Genomic DNA, 24,976 nt, shown 5'->3' on the forward strand with positions numbered 1-24,976 from the left:
ATCTGTGCTAGCTTCTGATTGGTCAATCTTCACTTAAAAACAATGAATGTCGAGTGGTTAAGGCATAGCTATGGGCACCCTTATTTTGGCAGACTGAAGTCCAGCTCAGACCTCCCTGCGGGGCGAGAAAGAGTGGTCACTGGGTCAGCCCAAGGCACGTGACGTGGGGGTGGGGACCCGGGAATGCTCTGGGACTCCGGAAGCCGAGTTCTAATGATTTTTCGCCTTGCTGTTTGCTCCTTTCCGGCTCTCAAACTTTCCGCGTCTAGGGAGGAGCGATTGGAGATAGGGGGTTCGGCTCGGAGGCCAGGCGGGCGCTGTGTGCATAGAGGAACCGTGTGGACCAGAGGCTGTCCCGGGACGCCCCCAGCCGCCCACGGAAGCTCCTCACTGGGCTTCCTGTCTCGTCATGGCGAGATTCTGGTTCTGCGTGGCTGGCGCTGGCTGCTTTCTTGCACTTCTGGTTTTGCATTCGCGTATTCGTGATTCCCCGGTGAGTTGAATAGTGAGGAAATGTGTGGATAGCACTTTTGGGAGGTGACGCTTGTGGGACAGAGGTGGTGGGAGCACTGGCTTGTCTGAAACATGGGTGAGGGGATCGGAACCCCTAGGTGTTGCCTTGTGCCTCGATGTTAAAATATTTGTGTAGAGGGTCCCTGACTTAATGATTTTTCCATTTTATGATGGTGCAAAAGTGACAACATTCAGTAGACACTGTACTTCCAGGGGCCAGCTCTATGCAAGTATGGTACTTTCTCGTGATGCTTGACAGTTCTCAGTTAGCCACACGATCAGGAGGGTAAACAGTGGGTACTCTCCATTGTAGAGGTTCTTTTTGGATATTGTGTTTTCGAATCCCATCTCGTTTATGAAACGCGCATATGTGTCTTCTGCTTCTGATGAGAAGAGGAAGGGTTTTTGAGATGAAACTCAGGGTAATTGACCCACTGTAAGCTAATGTAAGTATTCAGAGCATGTTTAAGGAGGGCTAGACTAAATTATGACGTTTAGTAGGTAAGTGATTTTCGACTTAACCACATTTTAAATTTACGTTGGTCTTATCAGGAGGTAAGTCAAGGAGCATCTGTGTATGATACATTATCAACATGTTCCTTATTTTCTTTCCCAGCTCCCACTACATCCTCAAATAATTTGCAGATTTGTATTGTGGTGGTCTTGGTCTTTAAATACATGGTCTTTAAATACATAAACCCGTTTCTTCCCAATCATTTCTGAGTTGTGTCAGGTGTCAAAGCATGCTTAAAAATAAGCTTTTTTTTTTCTTTTTTAACCTGAATCTTAATCTTAATCTTCTGATTTTATTTAAGGTTTTAAGGGAGTTTGTTTTTCAAGTTTCCTGGAGAACTGAGGAAATTCTTTACCGGCTGGATGTAGGTTGGCCTAAACATTCAGAATATTTTACTGGAGCAACATTTTGTGTTGCAGTTGACTCTCTGAACAGACTGGTTTACGTAGCCCAAGTAAGTATAACTTTTTTTTTTTTAATTACGAACACAAAGTAAACAACAGCCTAACTAAGTAACCATATATGTTTTTATTATGCTAGTAGTGGAATTTGTTTTTTGAATTGGTTTTAAGTGAATATTTTGGCTTTCAATGTGATAGACATTAATATTGTTAGGTTTTGAAGCTGGGTTTGAAATGTTACTAATTTTCTCGATTAACTTTTAACTTTTGTTTCTTTCTGCCAAAATAAAAATTACTTCCTTAAAACTGATTTTATCTAAGCAGTTATTTTTGTATACCTTCAGAGAGGGGAAAACATCCAAAAGGTATTAGTGTTCACAGAGGATGGATATTTCCTACGAGCCTGGAATTATACAGTTGACACACCTCATGGTATGTTTGCAGCCAGTACACTGCATGAACAATCCGTCTGGATCACAGATGTAGGAAGTGGTATGTGAACCAATATCGATTAATTTTATATTGCTAGAAATTACACTTTGTAATTAATGAGATCTCAGTTTATATAAAAAGTGCCATTACCACATATGTTCTCAGAATCCAAAAGATTTCTGAGCCTCAGCTAATGACCCATTTATTTCAAACTGTATTTTGGATGCTAAGATTGTGTTTAAACCAAAAAAACAAGATTACCTCTAAGATCATTCTAATAAAATTTGACTATATTCACTTTTTTTAGGATTTACCGTTAAAGGCCTTTACTTTATAATTCATCCCATTCATGTGATCTTTTTAAATAGAATGCTTCACTGGTTTCCAGAAATAAAAACAGACGATCTCTTCATTCTTTCCATTATATCTTGTTTTTCCATGTACAGATCTGAAGACAGTTTTTGTATTCCTTTCCACTTTTCAATGGAATAAATTCCTTTTAATAAAAACAGGGCTGCAAATCAGCCATTTTTAAAAAACATTACTGGTATTCTATCACTTTTGCTAATTCCTTAGAAACTTTGGAGTTTGTTTTCTTTAATGTTTTATTCTTATTGCAACAAACTTTAGGTAAAGTCTCCAAATCAAGTATAACAATAAATACAATTTTCAAGATAGAATTGTGTTGTAAGCTACTTTACTTTATTTCCAGTAAGCTCAGTGTACCCAGTTTATCTTTTGAACAGCTACTAGTTAGTTTGGTCTTGGTATGCCTTCAAGTTGATTTCTCTTAGCAGTAGGTTTTCTCCTACTTATTAATATTGTACTTTATACTTTGCTTGTAAGATAATTATAACTCAAAAAAATCTTAATGTGAGAAAATAAGATATTAGTGATTTGGAAAGATTTATTCCCTTTTTAGGAAAGAAAAGTTAATGGGTTGAATTTTAAGTTTGTTTACACGATACAGATTTAAAATACAGACTTTTAAAAAATCTGTATTACAGAGCAGTGGTTCCCAACCTTTTTGGCACCAGGGACTGGTGCTCCTATGATAATCAAATGCCTAAAGATCTGACATGGAGCTGGGGTGGTGATACTAGCTCTGAGGTGTGGCTGCAAATACAGATGAAGCTTCTCTGGCTCACCTGCTGCTCACCTCCTGCTATGCAGCCCAGTTTCTAACAGGCCAAGGACCAGTACTGATCTGCATTGGGGGTGGGGGAGGTTGCGGACCTCTGTTATAGAAAATGTTTTTCGTTGACCTGAAATTTGAGATCTGCACATTAATGATTGAAATAAGAGTTTTCAAATGTAGATTGTTCCTTGATTTCCTTTTACAAGTAATGCTTATTCAAGGTCATCAGATAAAAATGGAAAATAGTCTACCCATAACATGAGTCTACCCATAACATTTAACATGAGCTTTTTGTATAAGGTGTCAATTTTTTAGTTTTATTTATTTGAATTTAGAATCTACTTATTGTGGAGTACCTGAGATTTTACTTCATGAACAGATTTGGCTACAACTGATAAAGAAGCTCTGTGGCTTGTCAAATATAACATTTAATTATCTGACCCTATTAACTTTTTATTATTGTTTAATTCTATCAAAGTTTTGCTCTTGGCTTATAGTTGGCCCTTGAACAACATGGGTTTCAACTGCGTGTGTCCACTTACATGTGAATTTTTTTCAGTAACTGCCGGAAAATGTATTTTCTCACGATGTTTTTAATAACTTTTTTTAGCTTTCTTGTAAGAATACAAAATATGTGTTAATCGAATGTTTAAGTTGTCAATAAATTCCGGTCAGCAGTAGGATATTAGTAAAGTTTTATGAGTGTCAAAAGTTGTATGTGAATTTTCAGCTGTGCAGAGATTGGCACCCTAATCACTTCCCCCACCCCCTGTTGTTCAAGGCTCAACTATACTTAAAAAACAGGAATGTTTGTAGAGTGGTATATTTGTGAAATATGCATGCCTGTCTTTATAGGATCCTATGGTCATACTATTAAAAAATACAGTTCCTTTGGTGATCTCGTTCAAGTCTTGGGTACACCAGGCGAAAAAGGCTCTGGTTTGAATCCTCTGCAGTTCGATAACCCTGCAGAATTATATGTAGAGGACACAGGAGATATTTACATTGTGGACGGAGATGGAGGATTAAATAACAGATTGATCAAGTTGTCCCAAGGTACATGACTTCATTTTATATATGATATTATAAGAACATTATTTAATAAATCGGACTTAATTTGTTTGATATTTAATATAATAGTATATTTTAAATGAACCTATGTGTGAAAGACTCAAGTATATTACTAGGAAAAAAGAAAAGATGTGTGGAATAGCCAATAATAAATGGTTCTGATAATAGTCTTACTTATTCTTCACCAAAAGCTAGGTGTTTCCTTTGAAATGAACTGGAGGCTGTATGAGAAGTTATACTGAGCTCAAGAAATAAGTGGTTATTTTTTCAATTAAGAATTGGGAGGTTAGAAATCTCAGAGTTGAGGTATCCTGCAGTTTGATTGATCAGCAAGTGTTTTATTGAATTCCCTGTAAATTTGCAACCTCAGTAGTATCCTAAGTGTAGATCTATTACCAATGAAAGTTAAATGCCACTCTATAGTATTGGTAATAGAATTAATAAAATTGTAAAATAAAATTAGGAGGAAGAATTACTGTTGACTGAAGAAGTAAGACAAGAGTTCACAAAGGAAATAGTTCTTGCATTAAACTGGTTTTGGTGGGAGGAGAACAGTGAAATGGGAGGAGCCTTTATCACTCCAGGTTATAGGTGGTATTAGCAGGTTTTTAGGAATGAAGCTTAGAATGCAGTTTTTTAAATATTAGAAAATAAGATGTGGGATATTCTTAGCTTATTTTGGGAAAATTTCTTGGGGCCAAGAGATCAAAGGAAGAGGCTGACAACCCCAGCATTACATCAAGAGTTTATTAAAGGAACTTAAACAGAAGGCACATTTTGGACAGCAGCAAGATGATGTGGATATCCTCCAAGCTGCAGTTAGGGGTTAAAGAATTATATAGAACAGAGCAGGATGAATAGGGGAACTGGTGGTGACCTGCCCGAGATAAGGGGAAAAGGCCTTATCTTGCCAGGGGCAGAGATAGATCAGACAGTCTGCGAGGGGATTTACATGAAGCAATCTCTGCTGTGGCCCATATCTAGTTCACGGGTCTGGCAGAGGTCATGTCATGGAAGTCTCTCCTCCACAGCATATCTAAGGAGTTTGAAGCCATAATTTTGCCTATAAAGAGTCTTTGACTGTCTACCTAACCATTACATTAGTGCTAACTGCATTCCCTATGCCGTGCTCCCCATCCCTGTGACCATCTATCAGCTACTAATTTGTACTTCTTTAACCCTTCACCCCATTCTCCCAGCCCCCTAACTCCCTTCCCCTCTGGCTATCACCAGATTGTCCTCTATATTTACGAGTCTGTTTTTGATTAGTTTCTTCTTTTTCCTTAGATTCCGAATGTAAGTGAAATCATATGATATTTATCTTTCTCTGACCAATGTATTATATACTTGAAACTAGTAATAAAATAAAATTTTTAAAAAAACCTCATGTTGGCCAGAAAGCAAAAACAACTATAGTACAAATTGGAAGTTAAAAAATAGTCATAGGGATGTGAAGTACAGCTTAAGGAATATAGTCAACAATATCGTAATAACTATGTATAGTGTCAGATGGGTAGTAGACTAATGGGGGGAAATCACTTTGTAAATTATATGTCTAGTTACTATGCTGTACACCTGAAACTAATATAAAATAATATTGAACGTCAACACTAATTGAAAAACAAAAATTAAAAAAATAGAAAAAGAGTCTGAGGTTTTTAAATAGAAAAGAGTTGTTATAGAAGCAGAGATTTTACAAGACACAGTACTATGTCAGGATACATTTGCAGTAAGTTATGTCATATGGAGACTACATAGTTAATTATCACCTAGTAACTGAATTTGGTGATAGTAAAGGGAGATGAGTTGGGGATAAAGAATCCAAAAAATTCTATGAGAGAAAGAAACCAAATTTAGGAGACAGATTGACTATAGGTACATTAGTTTCTTGTGGCTGCTGCAACAAATTGCTACAAACTGGGTAGCTTAAACAGAAATTTATTCTCCAGTGGTTTTGGAATACAGATGCCTGAAATCTAAAGAGCAGGCCTTTCTTCCTTTAAAGGCACTAGGGGAGACTCTTTCCTTGCCTCTTTCAGCTTCTTGGTGGCTCCAGACCTTTCTTGGCTTATGGCAACATTACCCCAGTCTCTGCTTCTGTCTTCACATGGTTTTCTTCTCTGTGTGTCTCAAATCTCTCCCCTTTCTCTTATAAGGACATAAGTCAATGGATATAGGGTTCATCCTAAATCCAGGATTATCTCATCTCAAAATTCCTAACTTAATGATATCTCCAAAGACCCTATTTCCAGTCAGGTCACTCACAGGTACTGGAGGTTGGGACTTGGACATATCTTTTCAGGGGGCCATAATTCAACTCACTACAGGGTAACAAAGGAGACAGACTATAGGAACATAATGTGACTATTTAAGCTCAAGGGAATGATAATACCAAAGAACAGTTTAGTTGGGAAGGGAAACCAGTTTTGAGGGAGAGATTGACATGAACCCTAAACAATGTTTTGAGTGATGAAAAATTCACATGGAGATAATCATGAAAGACATAGATTAATTGCTTGAAACAAAATGATTTTTTTTTTGTAAAGCATAAGAATTAGGCAAATGGGTATATAAACAGAAAGCCAGGAAAGAGGGGTTATAATTGAATAGTTTGTCTGCAACCTATAACATGAAATATAATACACAAATTCACAAGATATTCTGTAAGATATGTCGCCCTAACCATATCTGTTTATCATTTATAGATTTCATGGTGCTTTGGCTACATGGAGAAAATGGAACAGGGCCTGCGAAGTTCAGCATACCTCACAGTGTTACAGTTGATTCAGCTGGTCGGGTAAAAATACAGAGTCATCATATCTGGAACTGTGTGCCTGAATAAGGTTGTGTGTCTAGGTGTGTGTATCTGGTCTTGTGTATATGAATCTTGGTAAACCTGTACATGTCTGGACATCTGGATATGTATGTTTGTTAGTGGATGTGTGTATCTGGATGTGTCTGGACAGTTCCTCTAGGTCTGATTATACCTACTTACTCCCTTATAAATGTTTGAATCCTATAATGAAAGCAGTTTCCAAATATTTAGAAATGAGCAAAATAGATTTCCTATGTCGATTAAAGGATAGAAGGAACAAATAATGGAACAGAACATAAAATTACTTGGGGAAAAAGAGTTGCTTTCCTACTAGGAAAACTACTATAGGTGTTCAAATATATTTGTAAATCTGAAATTTAAGTTAATTGTAGAATATATTGATCAAAAGGGAGATAGAAGAGGTTAATCTTGGAAGCAGTCTAGGCAAACTTGATTTTACTCGCTGCTCTCTGGGGAGCAGAAATCTTTAACTGATAAATTACAATACATTTCTTATTGTTCCACCTGTATCCACTGCCACCTCTTTGCTTTTACACACCTTTAAACATACATACCACTTCTTTGGGGTTACCTTCCTATAACCAAACCCCAACCCGAACTGTTTGGTATTAGTTTCTCCTTCTGTTTTCCTATAGTAGCCTGTACTCCCCTATTATAGTAATTATCATGCTATAATAGAATAATGTGTCTTCCGTAATAGAGTATAGGCTGTATGAGGGCACATACTGAATCTTTTTTGCTCTATATCTCAATGCCTAGCACATAGTAGTAACTTATGTATATTTGTTAAATGACTAAATGTTTTGGTGCATAATGGATGCTTCAGACTATCTTCGCTTCATGCCATTAGAAATTTAACCCATTTTTGTTCTCGGCGAGGAACTTTCTGGATTATTTGGCTTCCTATGTTGACAAAGTGAGAATGTTTTGATTGTAAAATTTTCAGGTATTTCTCATCATACATAGGAAGATAACTGAGTGTGTGAACTTTGTATAGAAAGTTGGAATTAACTACTCTCATGGGATAAGAACAAGGTCAGATTTCTGAGCATGCAAGACCTAGGCCATGGTGAGGAATGTCCTTTTGAGTGGCTTTGGAGATTGTTTGGCATTACTGAATAATGAAAAATAAGTTATTTCTACACACTTGTGTTTTTATAACAACAGCAGTGCTATTCTGAGCATTTTACATGATTAATTCATTTAATCATCACCCCAAACTTACATAAAAAGATAATTAGTTCCAGAGTTAGATTTGTTTCTTAAACCATATTTCTCATAATTAAAATACACTGAGTAGGAAAAATAATGCTAATAATCTCAAGTGTCATTCAATCCTAGGAACTGAACTATATTTCCTCCTTGGTCACTAATCTATGATAGTAATCCCAAAATATTTAAAGAAAACCCATCCTTAGTAAAGAATCATAGATCAGGAAAAGATCTTGAGAAATTACCTTGCTTAGGGATCAACAGCCTTTCCACAGTGATGCAATGAATGTATATTTGTTTCTGATTAGAGATGAATTCGGTGGCTACCAAAACTAACATGCACTGACAAAGACATAGTCGTGGTTACCCTGAAAAAATAGTCCGTGAATCCACAAACCCAAGAAATCCAAAGATTCTGAAATAGGAATGAAGGGGCAGCAAGGTTGGTCTACCCTTCTAGTTGATTTTTACATAGATCTCTACAACTCTAGCCACATGTCATTAAAAACTATTTCAATATGTTTGCCATAGGTTGCATAGATTAAATACAATACTTGAAATGTCTTTTAGAATGTACCTTCCTGTTTTATAATAGCAGTTTCCTTAATAACTCATTACAGCCTGTAGCAAACCTAAATTAAACTGTTGTTAGCCTACAATTATTCTTTATGTGTTACTAAAATTTCCCAAGCTTTCTCTTTAAGTGTTTTGGTACTTTGGACATACTTTGGTAAATAGGTAGAGGTTAAACGATATTGTAGTATGAATGAATACCTGGTTTCCTCCTAGCCTGAACTCATGAAAAGCAAGCCTGTTTTTTGTTGTCATTCTTCCAAGAACTGACAAGTTGGCAATACTCAGTGACAGTGAATGCTTGTTAGAGGAATGAATGAACGCTGTTGCATCAGTGTCTACAAATCCTCTGCCTTATATGGGAGTACTCTAGTTTTTTAGTTACTCAAATGTTTAATATAGCAGACAGAGCATTATAGGCTTTGGGTTCAGACAGATGGCTATAGTTCTCTCATTTGTTGTAAGCTGACTTCAAACAAGATATTTTAACCTTTCTGAACTTTATTTCCTGTCTGAAATGGGTCTTTTAATACCTTCCTCTTTGGGGTCCTATAAGTACTAAATGAGATAATATATGTGAAATTAATGAAAATAAACATTCTCTCCCGTCTCCCTTTTTTTTCTTTTTCTTTCTTCTCATGATATAGATCTTTTACAGAAAACATTTTTTGTTTGCGTTTTCAGGTGTGGGTTGCTGACCGAGGAAATAAAAGAATTCAGGTTTTTGATAAAGACACTGGGGAGTGGTTAGGAGCATGGAATAATTGTTTCACAGAAGAGGGACCTTCTTCAGTTAGGTAATAGCTTTTTATTTTAAAATGCTTGTTTTGTTTGCTCTTTGTTAGATTCTCTGAAGAGCTAGCTGAAAGTTTAAAATATTTATTGTTAATTTTAAGCAGGGAAAAGAAGGAAGGAAACAAGTATGCAGAAAACATGTCATATTTCAAATTCCAGTCATATTTCAAATTTCAAATAACACTCCCAGTGCACTGTGTGACCCAAGTATCAGAAATAGTATATGCTGGACCTTTCCTGTAGTCTTTACCTTCGAGATGTGTTTGGTAAATTTTTAAATATAGAATGAAAATGAAAATCTTGAGTCTACCCAGCCTAACGCTGATTCATGTTACTTTCATTTTGTATAGTACTCTGATAGTGTTATTTTTTAAAAACTTAAGCTAATCTTTGGCAGTCTCTACCATCACAAATCTCTTGTTCCCTCATTAACAGAATTAGATCAATTTAAATCCCTTTAAAAGAACCCTTCAACACTCATTCTGGCCTTCTTTGAGACTCTTCTTGCTTTTGGCAACCCATTATGATAGCCAGGTCCCATGACTATGGTCACCTATACTTAAACCCTCAATAAAGTCCATGCCCCATGCCCCCATCACTCTGTATGCTTTGACTCTCTTAGGATTTTATTGTGGCCTCTATAAATACTTGTCATTTTATTTTATCTCCATTTCTTCATTGTTTATTCTCCTACTAGAATATAAAGACAAGAGAGTAGAGATTTGGGTTTCTTGCTCACAACTGTATTTTTGGCACCTAGAATAGTATAGGCACACTAGGAACTCAATATTTATAAAATAAATGAATCACTCAATTGGTTTAGTAAGCAGTTTGATATATAAATTCTTATGTGAAACCTGTGAAACTTGTTTTGTTGTTGTTATTGTGTATGTGTGGCGGGGGAGCACTTAAAGAACGAATTCAGCATATTATGGATCTAGGAAATGTGCTTTAAATAATGTATCAACCAGAAGGGCCAATAAAACAACTTTTGGGGGTAAAAAAAAAACTTCAAGTAGGTGCCTGCTCTTTAGCTCTGGTGGGGGTGGGGGGTGGGATAAACATATTGAGAAAACAAACGTTAATTTTGCATAAATTTATTATGTAAAATGTCTTTCTCCTTAGATTTACTCCTGACGAGAAGTATTTGGTTATAGCCCAGCTGAATCTTAGCAGGCTCTTATTTGTGGCAGCACCCCCAGTAGGAAGCATTGGCTACTGTTCTGTGATCAGCTCAATTCAACTAGCAGATCAAGTTTTACCTCATCTCTTAGACGTCAGTGGGAAGACTGGAGCAATCTATGTAGCAGAAATTGGAGCAAGACAAGTACAAAAATATGTGCCTTTGAATAGCTATTTCTCTTCATTCCATTCGTAATGTTTCTTTCCCTGGAGATCTTTCAAGTGAAAGTTCACATTCTCAAATTCATTGTTAAGTGCTTAAAAATAATGTTCAAAGTCTATGACCATGCTATCCTGAACAAGCCCGATCCCGTCTGATCTTGGAAGCTAAGCAAGGGCGAGCCTCATTAGTACTTGGATGGGAGACCACCTAGAATGACCAGGTGCTGTAGGCATGAAAAATAAAAAAATAAGGGATTATAAAGCTGACAGAGTCCTTGCAATCTGTGAGGTCAACCAAGGGTTGCCTTGCCTAAATAAATAAATAAATAAATAAATAAATAAATAAATAAATAATAAGTTCAAGCACAAGAATTTGTTTTTATTTTTACATGAACTAGTATCAGAATAAAAAAATTTTATGTAATTAAGAATCATGTTTTGTTGCCATTCTCGTGACTTAATTTTACTTGTAAATATGCATAAGGATATTTTAATGAAGGAAATGTAACTCTAATAAAAATGGGGTCAGAAAGAGAGGCTAAGGTTGTAACCTAGTTATTTGCCCTGGTAGACTAATTCTCCCTGAGGGCAAAAAGAAACAGGAATAAAAATGAGTTTTTAGGATAATTTTTTTGAATTTCATGTAAAGAGCTACAGACCTCCAGTTTGTTCACATTATACACAATGAATTGCTTGAGCGATCAAGTCAAATGGGTGCTTGAATAACGAGTACTCACAGAATGCTAGGTCCTGAAGATTCGAAACTGAAGAAGCAAGGTTTGTCTGTATGCCTTTTGAGTAGTGAACAGACAACACAATGACAGCAGTGCACCAGTGTGGTGAGAGAAAAAGTGTTACATCTGACTGAGGGAATCATGGAGACACTTTTCAGAGGAAGTCCATTTGAGCTTCAACATGAAAAGCTGAAGAGAAAACAATGCAGTCCAAGCACACAAGTTATAAAAAGTTAAAAACTTTCTGTGAACTCTGGTAGGCTTTCTTTGAAAAGTCTCAGTTGGCTTTGGTACTTTAGCTGTAAAATATTTAATTTCAACATTTAAATGTAGGAATAAAATCACTAGCATCTAAGCACTTTACCAAAAAGGATTTTTACAAATAACTAGAATGTTTTCTAAAGATAATGTTAAAGATAGGGCCTCCTTTCAGGCCTCCTCATTTTTTTTTTAACATGAACTCAGTTCATTCCTAACATTTGTCTACCTCAAAGAACTTTTAGAATGATTTACATGAGGATGTATGCCATACACTGAGCAACTAAAATTAATAATTTCTTGTCATTTGTATGTCCTTTTTTAAATCATTTTGGTCTGAGTATTGGCTTTATGATTAAGACCACTTTTTTCAGTTCGTTCTAGTTTATTCTAGATTCTCATGGAACTTTTTCATGTTATGATGTTTCATATCATTCTTCCCATCTATCAGCCTTCCTCTTTTTCCTAGTGTTTTACTTTAATTTGAGTAGTATGTGAGACATCTTAAGCTGACTTTTCTTATCATTTATTATGACTAGAGTGAGACCTCAAGGAACTCATACTTTTTTCATGCTTGAATCATATCTTGATGCATTTAGGAAGGTAAATCTACCAACAGGAAACCCTGTCCTGTGTTCCAAGGCCATTGATAAGTGTGTTTGTGCCACTGATTAAGTTGTATGATCTTAAATGAGGAGCCTCAGCTTTCTCTTTAGTAAAACAGGAACATTGTTGTCTTTCCTCCTTCAGGAATGCTATAAGGGTTAGATGTGCAAAAGGTGCATAAGTGCATTTTGAAATCTATAATAGCTCCAAGTACATTAAAGGCACTTTGAAAGGTCCTTCTAAACTTGCCATTTGCCTGATATCAAGTTTGTCTGAATTTCGTTTATTGCTTTCATCAAAACGTATCCCTGTAAACTTTATGCAGTTTAGCCAATATAGTTAATTGATTTGGATGAAAGAAAGTAACTTGAGGGTTTTTTGTTGTTCTGTTTTAAGCCAAGACAAGAAATGCAAATGTCTCTTTGAAGGAATGTAAGTTGGTTAAACTGATTTTGTCATTTCAAAAATATTTTAACTTTGTTTTATACTGTTTCTTACAAAATGTTTAACATATTACTTCTATGTGTCTTGCTAAAAATATTTTGTTAGCATACTAGTAATCATGTTTCTATTTTTCCCTTTAGATAAATTGGTTAAATGGATGAGAAATGTGTTGTATTTCCTATTAAAAATAACATTAAAATTTTATAAAGAAAAGGCACTGTTATCTGACTCTCTATTTAAAGTTTGTAAAATCAGTTTGTAAATTATTGAAGAATTTCAATAGTCATCAAATCATAGGTAGATGCCAAAACTATCCCCCCCTTTTAAAAAGATTTATTTTCCTTTTATACTCGACAGAGATATTAGTGTCAGGTTTACAACATTGTGATTAGATATTTATATACCTTATGATCACCATGATAAGTTTCATACCCACTTGTCACCATACATACTTATTACAATATTATTGATTATATTCCTTATGCTGTACTTTACATCCCTATGACTGTTTTCATAACTTGCAATTAATCTTAATCTGACCTTTTTTACCCAGACCCTTTCTCATCTAGCAATCATCCCTCTGTTCTCTTTATTTGAAAGTTTGTTTGTTCATTTATATTTTAAAAAATTCCTACAGTAATACTATAGTAAAAAATCCTACAGTATTTGTCTTTCTCTGACTTATTTAGTTTAATACCCTCTAGATCCATTCATGTTGCAAATGGCAAAATGTCACTTTTTATGGCTGAGTAATATTGTATGTATGTACCACATCTTTATCTATTCATCTATTAATTGACTACCCAAGTTGCTTCCATATCTTGGTTATTGTAAATAATGCTGCAGTGAGCATAAGGATGCATATATCTTTTTGAATTAGTGTTTTGGATTTCTTCAGATAAATACCTGGAAGTAGAATTGCTGGGTCATATGGTAGTTCTGATTTTAATTTTTGGGGGAATCTTCATACTGTTTTTCACAGTAGCTGCACCAACTTAAAATCTCACCAGCAGTGCATGAGGCTTCCCTTTTCTCCACATCCTTGCCAACACTCGTTTGTTGGTTTATTGATAATAGCCATTCTGACAGGTGTGAGGTGATAGCTCATTGTGTGTTTAATTCTATAAGAATTAGTGACTGAAGACATTTTTTTTCTTCCTCTTTTCCCGTATTCCTCTTTTCCCTAATTCCCATTCATGATCTCAGGATCTCGTTTCCATTATACTGTTTTAGAACCTGCTATCAAATGTCATAAATGAATTTATCCATAAGTTAAAACTAAGAAATGCAACAAGAGCATGACCTGTAATTCTGCGTCTGCCTTGGATGTGTGTGAACACCAACACCTCCAGCATATGTGCTCCTTGCATGTGGGGATACACGTTTAACAGGCTTGATTGAGCTCTTCAACTCAGGTGGTTACATTTAGTGTGAAAGAAAAATAGCAAAATGGAGTTGTTATTATCTAGAGAGCCATCTACAAAGGAACTGGGACTCTGGAAAGCTGAGCTAATGCACCTCCATGCAAAACTGAACTTTTGAACTTGGCTAAACCTCAGGCACAACGAGGAAACCAGAATGGAGGGAGGAAGGCCACTTTGGAACCACTCTGAACACTGTTTCCATGGCAGCAAAATACAGTTTTTTAGTTCCAAACTTAAGGTTCGCATCAGAACATTTGGCTGGCAGTGTCTAAACCACACCTGGAACTCTAGTTTTAAGAAAGAGGTGGAAATAGATGAGTGATCTGACCCTACTGTGCCTTAGCCACACCTACTTGTCCTATCATACCCTATGGGAGAAGTCACATTGCTCGTGATCTCCAACACACTTGATAAAAGAGTGTGGGGAGTACAAGGAGAGAGAGGGGTGGAAATGGTAAAAATGAATACATGGCGGGAAGAGGGTAAGGTCAGCTTCTGTTGTCCTTGAGTCTGGCTGGTTACACAGCCATAGCTGGAATAGACAACTTCTTCCAGCTGCTGCCCAATCCATGTTCCTTGCCCCTCGGCCAGCACCTCAGCTAATGAAGGGTCTCCATTCATAAGGACTCAAGCTTTCCTTCCCTGTGGTTGGACGTGGGTGAGGTTTGTGCTATCTTCTGTTGACATTATTCCTAAATGTGATAGTGCAGGCATGGTCCCAAGGGTCCTCTGGACAGTAGCTATCTCTCCAACCATATAGCACAACTCTGTCTTAGGGCCCATCGCTCCTGCCTCCCTTTGTGGTCCCCTCACCCCAGACCCACATGTTTTGGATCTGGAATAAATAGCACCATCGTCAGGGCAGAAAGCAGATGTAGGACAAACACCCAATCTTCTAAGATATTGACTCCCATTTGTCACTATAGCAGAATCACATTTTTATCAATAGGCATCTCACCAGCCCAGAATCCTGTGTTTGCAAGAAATACCTAGAACAACTACACATCCTTGTTAGCTTTGGAAAATCCTGGTTTACACATTTCTTCATAAACAATTATTAATAGCTAACCCTTTTGTGTTAAAAAACTATCCTATTTTGGATGATAAATGATACAGTATAAGATCAGATCTGTCAATCCAACATTGCTTTACTTTCTTTGCTGTAAATGAGTTATTTCGTTGGAAACTATGGTTTACATGAATTTACCATGCTGGATAAATGCATCGTGATGTCCACTGTAGCATTACTGGAAGAAACCTGGTGATCAATGAATGAGTCACCAGTTTCTGGCTATTTCAGTATGAAGGGTTCACAGATAAACTGGCCTGTTGTTGGGGTTGCATCCTGTGCCAAGGTGTTGTCTGTGGCCTGCAGACTGAGTGATGGCAAATGTGATAGACAGATGATAACAGGGGAAGGAGAGTAGGTCTTGTTGGGCAAAGGCACCACCTTCCATGTCATCGTGGTTGCCAGCACTGGCCCAAGGGAAAATGCCAACTAAATTCAAAGAACGAGTATGTTGTCCTGCTGATACTGACGCCTTCTCTGCGGAGGGGACCTTTTGGTGCACATTCATGTGGGGCACAAATATCCTGCGACTCAGGACTTATCCTCTAAGTTTCATCAGCATAAATCTTCCTTAAGCCTCATTTTCACTAATTCTCCATGCAAATTAGTGCCCATCTCTACCTCCAGCGAGGCGTAAAACCAAGCTATCCATAAAATAGTAGTTATAGAGCAATACATTTATAACCATGTCAGGGGGCAACGCTCATAAATAAAAGGGGTTTGGAAACACGAAGTGTGGATGAATACATCTTATGAGCTAAGGACACTTTATTCCAAAGGAAAATCTGAAGTTAGATTTTTAACGGTCTCTTTCTTTTAACAATTACTAAATGACACTTCTTTGTTGAAATTTAATGTGTCCAAGGGTGAAGTCCTGGCTGTAAGAAGCATTTTAAAAGACTCAAAAGTTGTAACACTTTTGCTTAGCTCAATGCTTTCTTGGTCTTGAATTAGATCTAACCAACCAGTTACTGTTTCGTTGGCAAAAAGACAGAATTGGACCAGAAAGGCCAAGTCCCTTTGCTCCTGGAGTAGAACAGTTCTGGGCATAAAGGTGTGTTGTGTTAGAGGAGACTGCTAAAATGACAACTGTCAAAAATAAACAAAACCATTGCATGAAATGTAGCACTTCATAAATCTTCTACTCTACGTAGTGTACAATAGTTTGATATTTTAAGTAATATTTTTGCTAATAATAATTAGTTTGGTCTATCTTATTCCATTGGCTGGCATAGAGTATGTTTCTACTTTGTTTTTTTATCATATGATATTTTAATTACAAGATGTTTAATGTACATGTGTGTTAATAATCACTTTTACCAACACAACATAGACATAAAGTTAATAAACCCTCTAGGACGTAGTTCCATATAGTGTAGCGGTTAGCACGTCTTCTTTACACATAGAAGGTCTTGGGTTCACATACCAGTGAAGCCACAATCCATAGTCTATGGCCATGCCACCCTGAACAAGCTCAATGTCTGATCTTGGAAGCTAAGCAGGATCTGGCCTGATTGGATGGGTGACCTCCTAGGAAGACCAGGTGCTGTAGGCATAAATAATAATAAATAATAATAATAATAAAAAATCCTCATTCTCTTCATTTTAAAATTACTCTGTCCCATATCACTTACTGGAGCATATTTTTTTATTCCCTTTATCCTCTATAAATTTACACCAAACTCAATTTCATCATTTTAAGAGTTCAGCCTATCCTAATAATATCACCTCCACATAGGCATGGAGAGTATTTATTTTAAAAGGATGTATTAAACTGTTTTGTGGAGACTTTAACTGCAGCAATAGCTTTAAGTCATAGTCTTCCATTTTCTACCAGAGTGCTGTGATAATCTTCTGTTTCTTAAGAGTGTATTCCCTACAATCACCTCCATTTATATTTTATTTTTTTACGCCTACAGCACCCAGTCTTCCTAAGTGGTCTCCCATCCAAGTACTAATCAGGCCTGACCCTGCTTAGCTTCCAAGATCAGACGAGATCAGGCATGTTCAGGGTGGCATGGCCATAAATCTATCACCTCTGTTTATTTTAAGGGAGGATCCATACTTTTTTCCTCTATGATTCATAATGGAATTCCTATTATTTATGCAATAATAGTATTTCTTATTTCATTTATACACTTGCTTTTCATTGAGGAATATAAATGAAACTGAGGTTTATATGTCTACTTTAAAATCACTGTGGCATAATAAAGATAATTTAGAATTTTTGACAGGTACTTAGAATCAGATCTTCTCTCTTGCCAGGCCAAGTTTTCTAATATAATTCCTGTTTTTCCCCTTGGAAATCTGTCACAAAAAATACTAATGCCAGTTTTATAAAGATTTTTTTTTTTTTTTAATGCATCATCCTCTACCATCCTCAGAAGAAATATAGAGACTCTGGTTGTCTGAAGCACTTGGACTGCCATTGACACTTCCTGTGGATCACAGCCCTGTGCTCTAGGCTCTTGCTGAGCAAAACTGTGTGTGTCCCCTCCTTCTCTTTGAAGCTGCATGGACTCACTTCTCCAAATGATCTGGAGGGTCTTCGTAGCTGTGGTGGTGGTGGTAGGGTTGGAGAATATCAGTTCTGTCCCCAGTGATGTGCACACAGGTTTTCATGCCCAGCAGTCTGTGATACAGAGCAATGGTGGTGGGGTGGACCTAAGATCACAGATAGGATTTTCTTTCATTTGCTTTTGCAATGCTGTTGGATTAATTCAGAACATAGCCCCTCCACATACTCAGAAGACAGATGGCTGCCTGGTCAAGAGCCATAAGGAAGGCAGTAAACAAAGGGCTGTAGGCAGTGCCTGCTCCCAAGGAGGTTTTCTGCTGCCCCAATAGACGTTATCTGCTCCTGTAACCAAGCAGCACATCGTGCCCCCATTTGCCTGATAAGGCAGCTGCTGCCCCAATAAGATAACCCCTCTCTCTGCCTATGTGCATAAAACTCTGCTTGCCCTTGGCCAGGTGCAGTTTCTTGCAGCTCCAACCAGTTGCCATCGAAGGGCCTCTGCCCTATATGTAATAAATAGCATGTCTCATCCCTTTGCTCCTCCTGGTGGTTTTTTTTGGAACAACCAAAGCCCAGGTGCACGTTCCAGGCCTGGAGCTCCTGCATTATAAATGCAATCTTAGTAAAAATAATAAATACAGAAAACTGAGGAAATGTATACATAAATCCTGGTCCTATATTATGATATCTGTAAAACAGAGAAACAAGTAGAAGAAAGTTGGTGAGCAGAGTGAGGTACTCTGTGGTGCTCGGTCACCCGACCCAGCGTAGATACCCCTTGCACAAAGGGCTGTAGGACGCAACTCCAAGGGCACATGAGGATTGTCTTCTCATTCTGTTGAATCTTCTCACTTAGATAGATGTTACCAGAAGCTTTCCTAATGCATGTGTAGCTAGGATACGTGGGACAGGGACTTCCACCTCTCAGATGGTGCTCATGCAGATAAGTTTTTCCATGGAAAACAGTGAGAAAATTGTATAAAAGCTCAGTACATAAACTGGAGATCAAAGATCTCAGAGACCCAGCCAGGTAACAAGGACCTGAGAGAACAAGACCCCTGAGTAGAAGGGAAGAAGGGAGGCATGAGACAACAGGAAGAGCCATTCTTCCCTTCAGAGAAGTTGTCACATACAAGCAGCCAGGAGACGCAAAACTGAGTAAAGAGTAGTGCAGGAGGTCGAGAAATTTAGAAAATAACTTTTAAATCTTCTGGGGCTGAAGGGACACAAATTTGAGTTTAGGACTAACAGATGAAAAGAGTTCTAAATGCGGCCTAGAAGTCAGGGTGATTAGGAAGCAGAGCAGCCCTCACACAGAGATGGAGACACCATGGAGAACCTCACCTGCAGCCCGCCTTTGACCAGCCACCAGCCAGTCACATGTGACTCCTCTCTGGGGAAAGATTTTGGCATCTGGGGGCCCAGATTTTCTCTAAAATTATTTATATACATAGTGTGTTACTCAGATGTTTCCCAGCACACAGGGAACAGTATTGCATGCCTAAAAACAGGAAATTCAACCTTATTGGAAATCAAACACCAAGAAATTCAGATGCCATCGTTATCAAAGAGATTTAAAAATAATAAAATATGTTCAAGAGATAATTGACAATATGGAGAATTTCAACTGGAAACTCTGAAAGAATAAAATTTTGAAATTCTGGTGAAAATTTTAAAATTAAGAACTTAATAGATGAGTTGAATGGAGTATTTGATAACTAAATAAATTAGTGAACTGGAAATTAAGCCAGAAGAAAATAGCCAGTCTCAACACAGAGATAAGAAAGATTGTGAAATATAAAGTAGATCATGAGATAATATAATAAACAGTGAAAAAACTTAACTGCTTGTGTTTGAAGTCTGAGAGAGTGAAGGGGAGAAAGGGCAAAAGCATAGCTAAAGAAAAGATAGCAATTTTTTTCTTTCTTATTTTTATTTTATTACATTTTAATTGGTTCAGGTATACAGTATTATGAAGTGATCTCCCCGATTACTCTAGCAGCCATTGGGCCTTACACATAACCATACAATAATATTGACTATATTCCTTCTGCTGTACTCTACATCCCCATGACTGTTTTATAACTACTAATTTGTACTTCTTTATCCCTTCACTTTTTTCACCCAGCCCCCCAAACTTCCTCACCTCTGGCAATCACCAGTTTGTTGTCTGTATCTGTGAGTCTGTTTTTGTTTAGTTAGTTTATTTTGTTTGTTTCTTAGATACTGCATATAAGTGAAATCGTATAATATTTGTCTTTCTCTGTCTGACTTATTTCACTCAGCATAATATCCTCTAGGTCCATCCATGTTATTGCAAATGGTAGGATTTCATTTTTTTTTTTTATGGCCAAGTAATATTCCACTGTATACATGTACCATAAATTCTTTATCCAATCATCTATTTATGGTCACTTAGGTTGCTTCCTTATCTTGGCTATTGTGGATAGTGCTGCAGCGAATATTAGGATGCATAAATCTTTATGAATTAGTGTTTTGGTTTTCTTTGAATAAATACCCAGAAGTGCAATTGCTGGGTCAAAAGGTAGTTCTATTTTTAATTTTTTGAGGCACCTATAAACTTTTTTGTGTAGTGGCTGTACCAATTTGTAATCCCACCAACATTGTACGAGGGGTCCCTTTTCTCCATATCCTTGCCAACACTTATCAGTTTTTTAATTTATTGATGATAACCATTCTGATAGGTGTTAGGTGCAATTTTTCAAAACACAAAATAACCCATGAAGTCAAAGATCCAAAATGAGCTTTAAAACCTGAAAAGCACAAATAAAAAGAAAGCTAATCTTAGATGCACAGTAGCACTACGATTGGAAAAAAAAAAAAAGGAAGAGTAAAATATTTATAGCCAAAAGTGAAACAGAAATACATTGTTTTTAAAGAAGCATTGACAAAAGCAATAGCTGATTTCCCAGTTATAATGAATTAATGACTATGGAATGACACTTTCAAAGTGCTGTGAGAAATAGCTACTGACCTTGAACTTCAGGCTCTGAAAAATCTCCTGGAACCTATAAAGAAAAATAAGCCAATCATAGACAAACAAAAAAATGAGAAACTATCATATTCTGTCTTTAATTAAAAGGATACAAAATAATGTTCTTAAAGCATAAAGTAAATGCTCACAGGTGAAAATACATTGATATAGGAAGAAATAAAATCTATGAAGGTAGATGATAATGTGGTAAAACTAAATGACTATTATTTATATAAAACAATGATAGTATTTAATGGAATTTATGTATATTAGTAATTGAATAATTTAAATAAACAATCAAATAGCAAAAGTATCCTTGTTTCTTTTGTTAACTGTGCCCATTCTCATGATGAGCTAGTCAAAGGTATTCATCATTTCCATTTGTGTGTTTTTTATTTACAGCAATTCCTTTTGTTTCTTTCTCAGAGTTTCCATCTCTCTGTTTACATCACCCATCTGTTCTTGGATGTTTCTTTTTATATGAGAGCCCTTGATGTATTTGTTATAGTTATTTTAAATATCCTATTTGTTATTTCCAAAATCTGTGCCATATCTGAGTTTGCTTCTGATGTGTGCTTTGTCTCCCTAGACTGTTTATTTTGTTGTTCTCATGCTTTTTTTCAAATGGCAGGACCTGAGATGCATATGTCTATAGTGTGAGATTCTGTGTACATTGGGGCAGGAGTTGGGCTGTGCTTAGTGCTCACTCCAGCTGCAGGTGCCAGAGGTTGCAGATTTCTGCTGTGCCCTCATTTTGTCCTCTCTGTCCTGAGGCTTTCCTGGAGACTTTCTCTTAAATAAAGCCTGACATGCTGCTTTCAATTCTGTTTCCCAGTGACTAATATGAAGGAAAAGCATCACTAATAAAACAAAATAAAAAAGACTGTAAAAGAAAGTTACAAAGAGATTTATGCCAATTGTTTGAAAATTTGGATGAAATGAATAATTTCTTATGAAGTCTCCATACATCAAGACTATACAAAAAGAAATAGAAACTTTGAATAAATCCATATCTCTTAAAGACATGGAGACTGTTATTAAAATCTTCCTGCAACATTGACTCCTGGATCAGGAGGCTTCACTGATAAATGAGTCTAAACTTTTACTAAAGAAATCACCAATTCTATATGAACTCGTCAAGAGAATACAAAATGATAAAATTCATCTACTGGGTTTTATATCACTATCGTCTTGGTTCGCAAATATAACTATAGCAATACAAATTATTGACTAACCTGTCACCTAAATATAAATACAAATATGAGTGAAATGGATCCCTTGGTATATATAAGAATAAATATACAAAACTAACATTGTTTTAAATTCTAAAATGAATAAATATAATATTTTATATTAAGAAAATAAAATTTTTAAAATCATCTAAGTAAATAAGAAAAAAATTGATAGAATTCAATATTCATTTCTTATTACAAATACTTCATATCAAAGTATCCATAGAAAATTACCTCCTTACTGTGACAAATCACCAAAACCAATGACAAACCACATAACTGAGTTTAATGTTTTCAAATCTATTTTCAACATTAGGAATGTTTCTAATTAGCATTTTGGGTCAACATTATATAGGAATTTCTTGTCGGTGAAATAAATCAAATAAATATTAAGAATGTTAAAAGAGATTGATGTCAGAAACATGGCAGAGTGAGAGACATTCCCAAATCTCTCTCCTTGAAACAACAATAAGCTGAACATGTAAAACTCAACAAAAAACACTGAAATTCCACACCAGCACGTCTGAGCGTGGGATGTGTGCATAAGAGCTTCCAAGGGTCAGAATCCTGGGTGTCGAGCTTTGAACTGGGAGAAACATAGAAGTTCCCTCTCGCAGCCACCAAAGCTCCCTGTAGGAGGAGCGGGGAGAGGAGAAGGTGCAGCAAGTTTCCTGAACAGCTCTGCTGGGAGAGCTGTGATCTCCATGTGGCCAGTGGCAGGGCTCAGTTTCAGGGCAGAAGGCAGAGAAGCAGGGATGGCAGAAAAGTGGGGACATCAAAGAAATAAAAGTTGATTTTTTATGGGCCATGGTTAAAAAGCGAGGCTGAGCTGCAGCCCCCAACCCTCAACACAGAGGGGCCCTTCCCCAGATCTTCTGAGACCAAACACCACAAAGCCTCAGGGGAATCTGAGCAAACGCTATCAAAACGGTTGAGACACTGACTGAAACTGAGGGTAGCGAGCGTGATTGAATATCTATAAGAAAAAAAAAGACATTATTAAGACTTTATATAAAGCCGAGATCCAAGAGGCTTAGATGCCACCTACTGGAAACCAAAAGAAACATGCCTTCTTTGCAACTGGCTAAAGAGATACCTTTATATAATAAATCTTCTTTCTGGAAAAAATGCAGAATACACTTCCATTAATGCCCAGGCAGAGAAATAGTCCATTAAACATCATGAACAACCAAGGTGACGACGCATCTCAGAAAAAAGAGAAAAATCTCCAGAAAATAAGCCTACAGACATAGAAATATGTGACTTAAATGACAGAGAATTCAGGATAGTACTTCTGAAAACACTCATTGAGATACAAAACAATTCACATCAACAATTTCAGGAATTGAAAAAAACAACTAGATGAGCAGAAAGAGTTCTTTAGCAAAGAGATTGAAACCCTCAAAAAGAACAGAATAGATCTTCTGGAGATAAAGACAACACTGAAAGAGATGAAAAATGAAATAGGAAGCTCGGGAAATAGAGTCAACCAAATGGAAGAAAAGATCACTGATATCGAAGACAGAAATCTAGAAATAAATCAGAAGGAAGAAGAGAGAAACCAAAGAATGAAAAATAATGAAAGAGAAATGCAAGAACTAGCTGATATCATCAGGAGAGGAAACATAAGAATAATGGATATTCTCAAACAGAAGAAAAAGGAGCAAGTACTAGAAAGCATTTTCAGACAAATAGTGGACGAGAATTTCCCAAAACTAAAGAATGAACTGGAGCTTGGAATTCAAGACATAAACAGAACACTCAATTATCTCAACCTAAAAAGGCCTTCACCAAGACACATCATATTAAAATTATCAAAAATCAATGACAAAGACAGAATTAGCAGGGCAGCCTGAGAAAAGAAGACGGTAACCTACAAAGGGAAACCCATTAGATTATCATTGTACTTCTCAGCACAAATTGTATGAGCTAGAAATGAGTGGAATCAAAATTTCAAACTATTAAATGAAAGGAATTACCAGCCGAGAATAATGTTACCAGCTAAGCTCTCCTTTAGATATGAAGGAGAAATAAAGACCTTTCCAGACATACGAAAATTGAAGGAATTCTCCATTATGAAACCATACTACAGGAAATACTGAAAGGGGTCAGCTCACCTAAAACAAAATGACCAAAAAAAAAAAAAATCCATAATAAGGAGTAAAGTGACTAGCAGGCTGATAGAAGCACAGGAATGCAACCCTTAATAAAAACAGGGCATTATAAGCTTAAAAATAAGAAGACATTTGCTATAGCAGGATAGTAATGAATGTTCAGCATACATAGGGACAAACTGAGACAACAATGACCGAAAAGGGGAGGATTCAAAGATCCAAATTCACAAAGGGAAATGGAGATAAGGCACACATATTAATAACGGTAACCAAATACCAATATTCAGAACTGAAGTATGTAAGATAAAACAAGAAGGACCAGAAAGAAAACTCATAAAAGCCAACCAAAATAAAGAAAACAGAAGCACAAGGACAAGGAAGCAATGGAAACATCGAGCTACTAGAAAGCAAAAGATAAAATGGCTATAAGAAGACCTCATATTTCAATAATCACCTTAAATGTAAATAGACTGAACTCACCAATAAGAAGGTAGGGAGTTGAAGATTGGATCAAAAAACAAAACCTAATATACGCTGCTTCCAGGAAACACATCTCAGTTCCAGAGACAAATATAGACTCAAAGTGAAAGGGTGGGAAATGATATTTCAAGCAAATGGCATTCAGAGAAAAGCAGGAGTAGTGGTACTAATATCAGAAGAAATAAACTTCAAAATAAAAAGGTAAGAAAGATACTGAGGGATGCTTCATAATGATAAAGGAATCATACACCAAGAAGACATAAGACATTAATA

At 36.5% G+C, this 24,976-nt stretch overlaps 1 protein-coding gene and 1 pseudogene across 3 annotated transcripts; one reads left to right on the forward strand and one right to left on the reverse strand.

The window, feature by feature from the left end:
- Positions 1–129: 129 nt before the first annotated feature.
- On the forward strand, positions 130–11,068 carry NHLRC3 (NHL repeat containing 3). Of its 3 annotated transcripts, none has more exons than XM_011385565.2 (7): positions 132–493; positions 1,329–1,481; positions 1,773–1,860; positions 3,854–4,054; positions 6,775–6,866; positions 9,375–9,487; positions 10,611–11,067. In XM_011385565.2, the coding sequence occupies exons 1-7, from the start codon at positions 410–412 to the stop codon at positions 10,861–10,863; spliced, it is 984 nt and encodes a 327-aa protein (XP_011383867.1). In that variant the 5' UTR covers positions 132–409; the 3' UTR covers positions 10,864–11,067. The 3 variants fall into 3 exon arrangements, with proteins under 3 accessions (XP_023381944.1, XP_011383867.1, XP_011383866.1); XM_011385564.2 differs by having other exon boundaries at positions 133–493; positions 1,773–1,920; positions 10,611–11,066; XM_023526176.1 differs by lacking the exon at positions 3,854–4,054 and having other exon boundaries at positions 130–493; positions 1,773–1,920; positions 10,611–11,068.
- A 6,206-nt stretch (positions 11,069–17,274) lies between these two features.
- LOC111734037 lies at positions 17,275–17,393 on the reverse strand (annotated as a pseudogene).
- Positions 17,394–24,976: the final 7,583 nt, after the last annotated feature.

Source organism: Pteropus vampyrus, unplaced genomic scaffold (genome assembly GCF_000151845.1).
Source record: "Pteropus vampyrus isolate Shadow unplaced genomic scaffold, Pvam_2.0 Scaffold737, whole genome shotgun sequence".
In the NCBI taxonomy this organism is placed as follows: domain Eukaryota; kingdom Metazoa; phylum Chordata; class Mammalia; order Chiroptera; family Pteropodidae; genus Pteropus; species Pteropus vampyrus.

What these genes read in the sequence shown, in the direction of transcription:
- NHLRC3 (XM_011385564.2), top strand. Translation starts at nt 410, where the DNA reads ATGGCGAGATTCTGGTTCTGCGTGGCTGGCGCTGGCTGCTTTCTTGCA. An exon ending in GACTGGTTTACGTAGCCCAA is followed by an intron (nt 1,482 to 1,772) that starts GTAAGTATAACT and finishes GTATACCTTCAG; the next exon opens with AGAGGGGAAAACATCCAAAA. An exon ending in GAGGGACCTTCTTCAGTTAG is followed by an intron (nt 9,488 to 10,610) that starts GTAATAGCTTTT and finishes CTTTCTCCTTAG; the next exon opens with ATTTACTCCTGACGAGAAGT.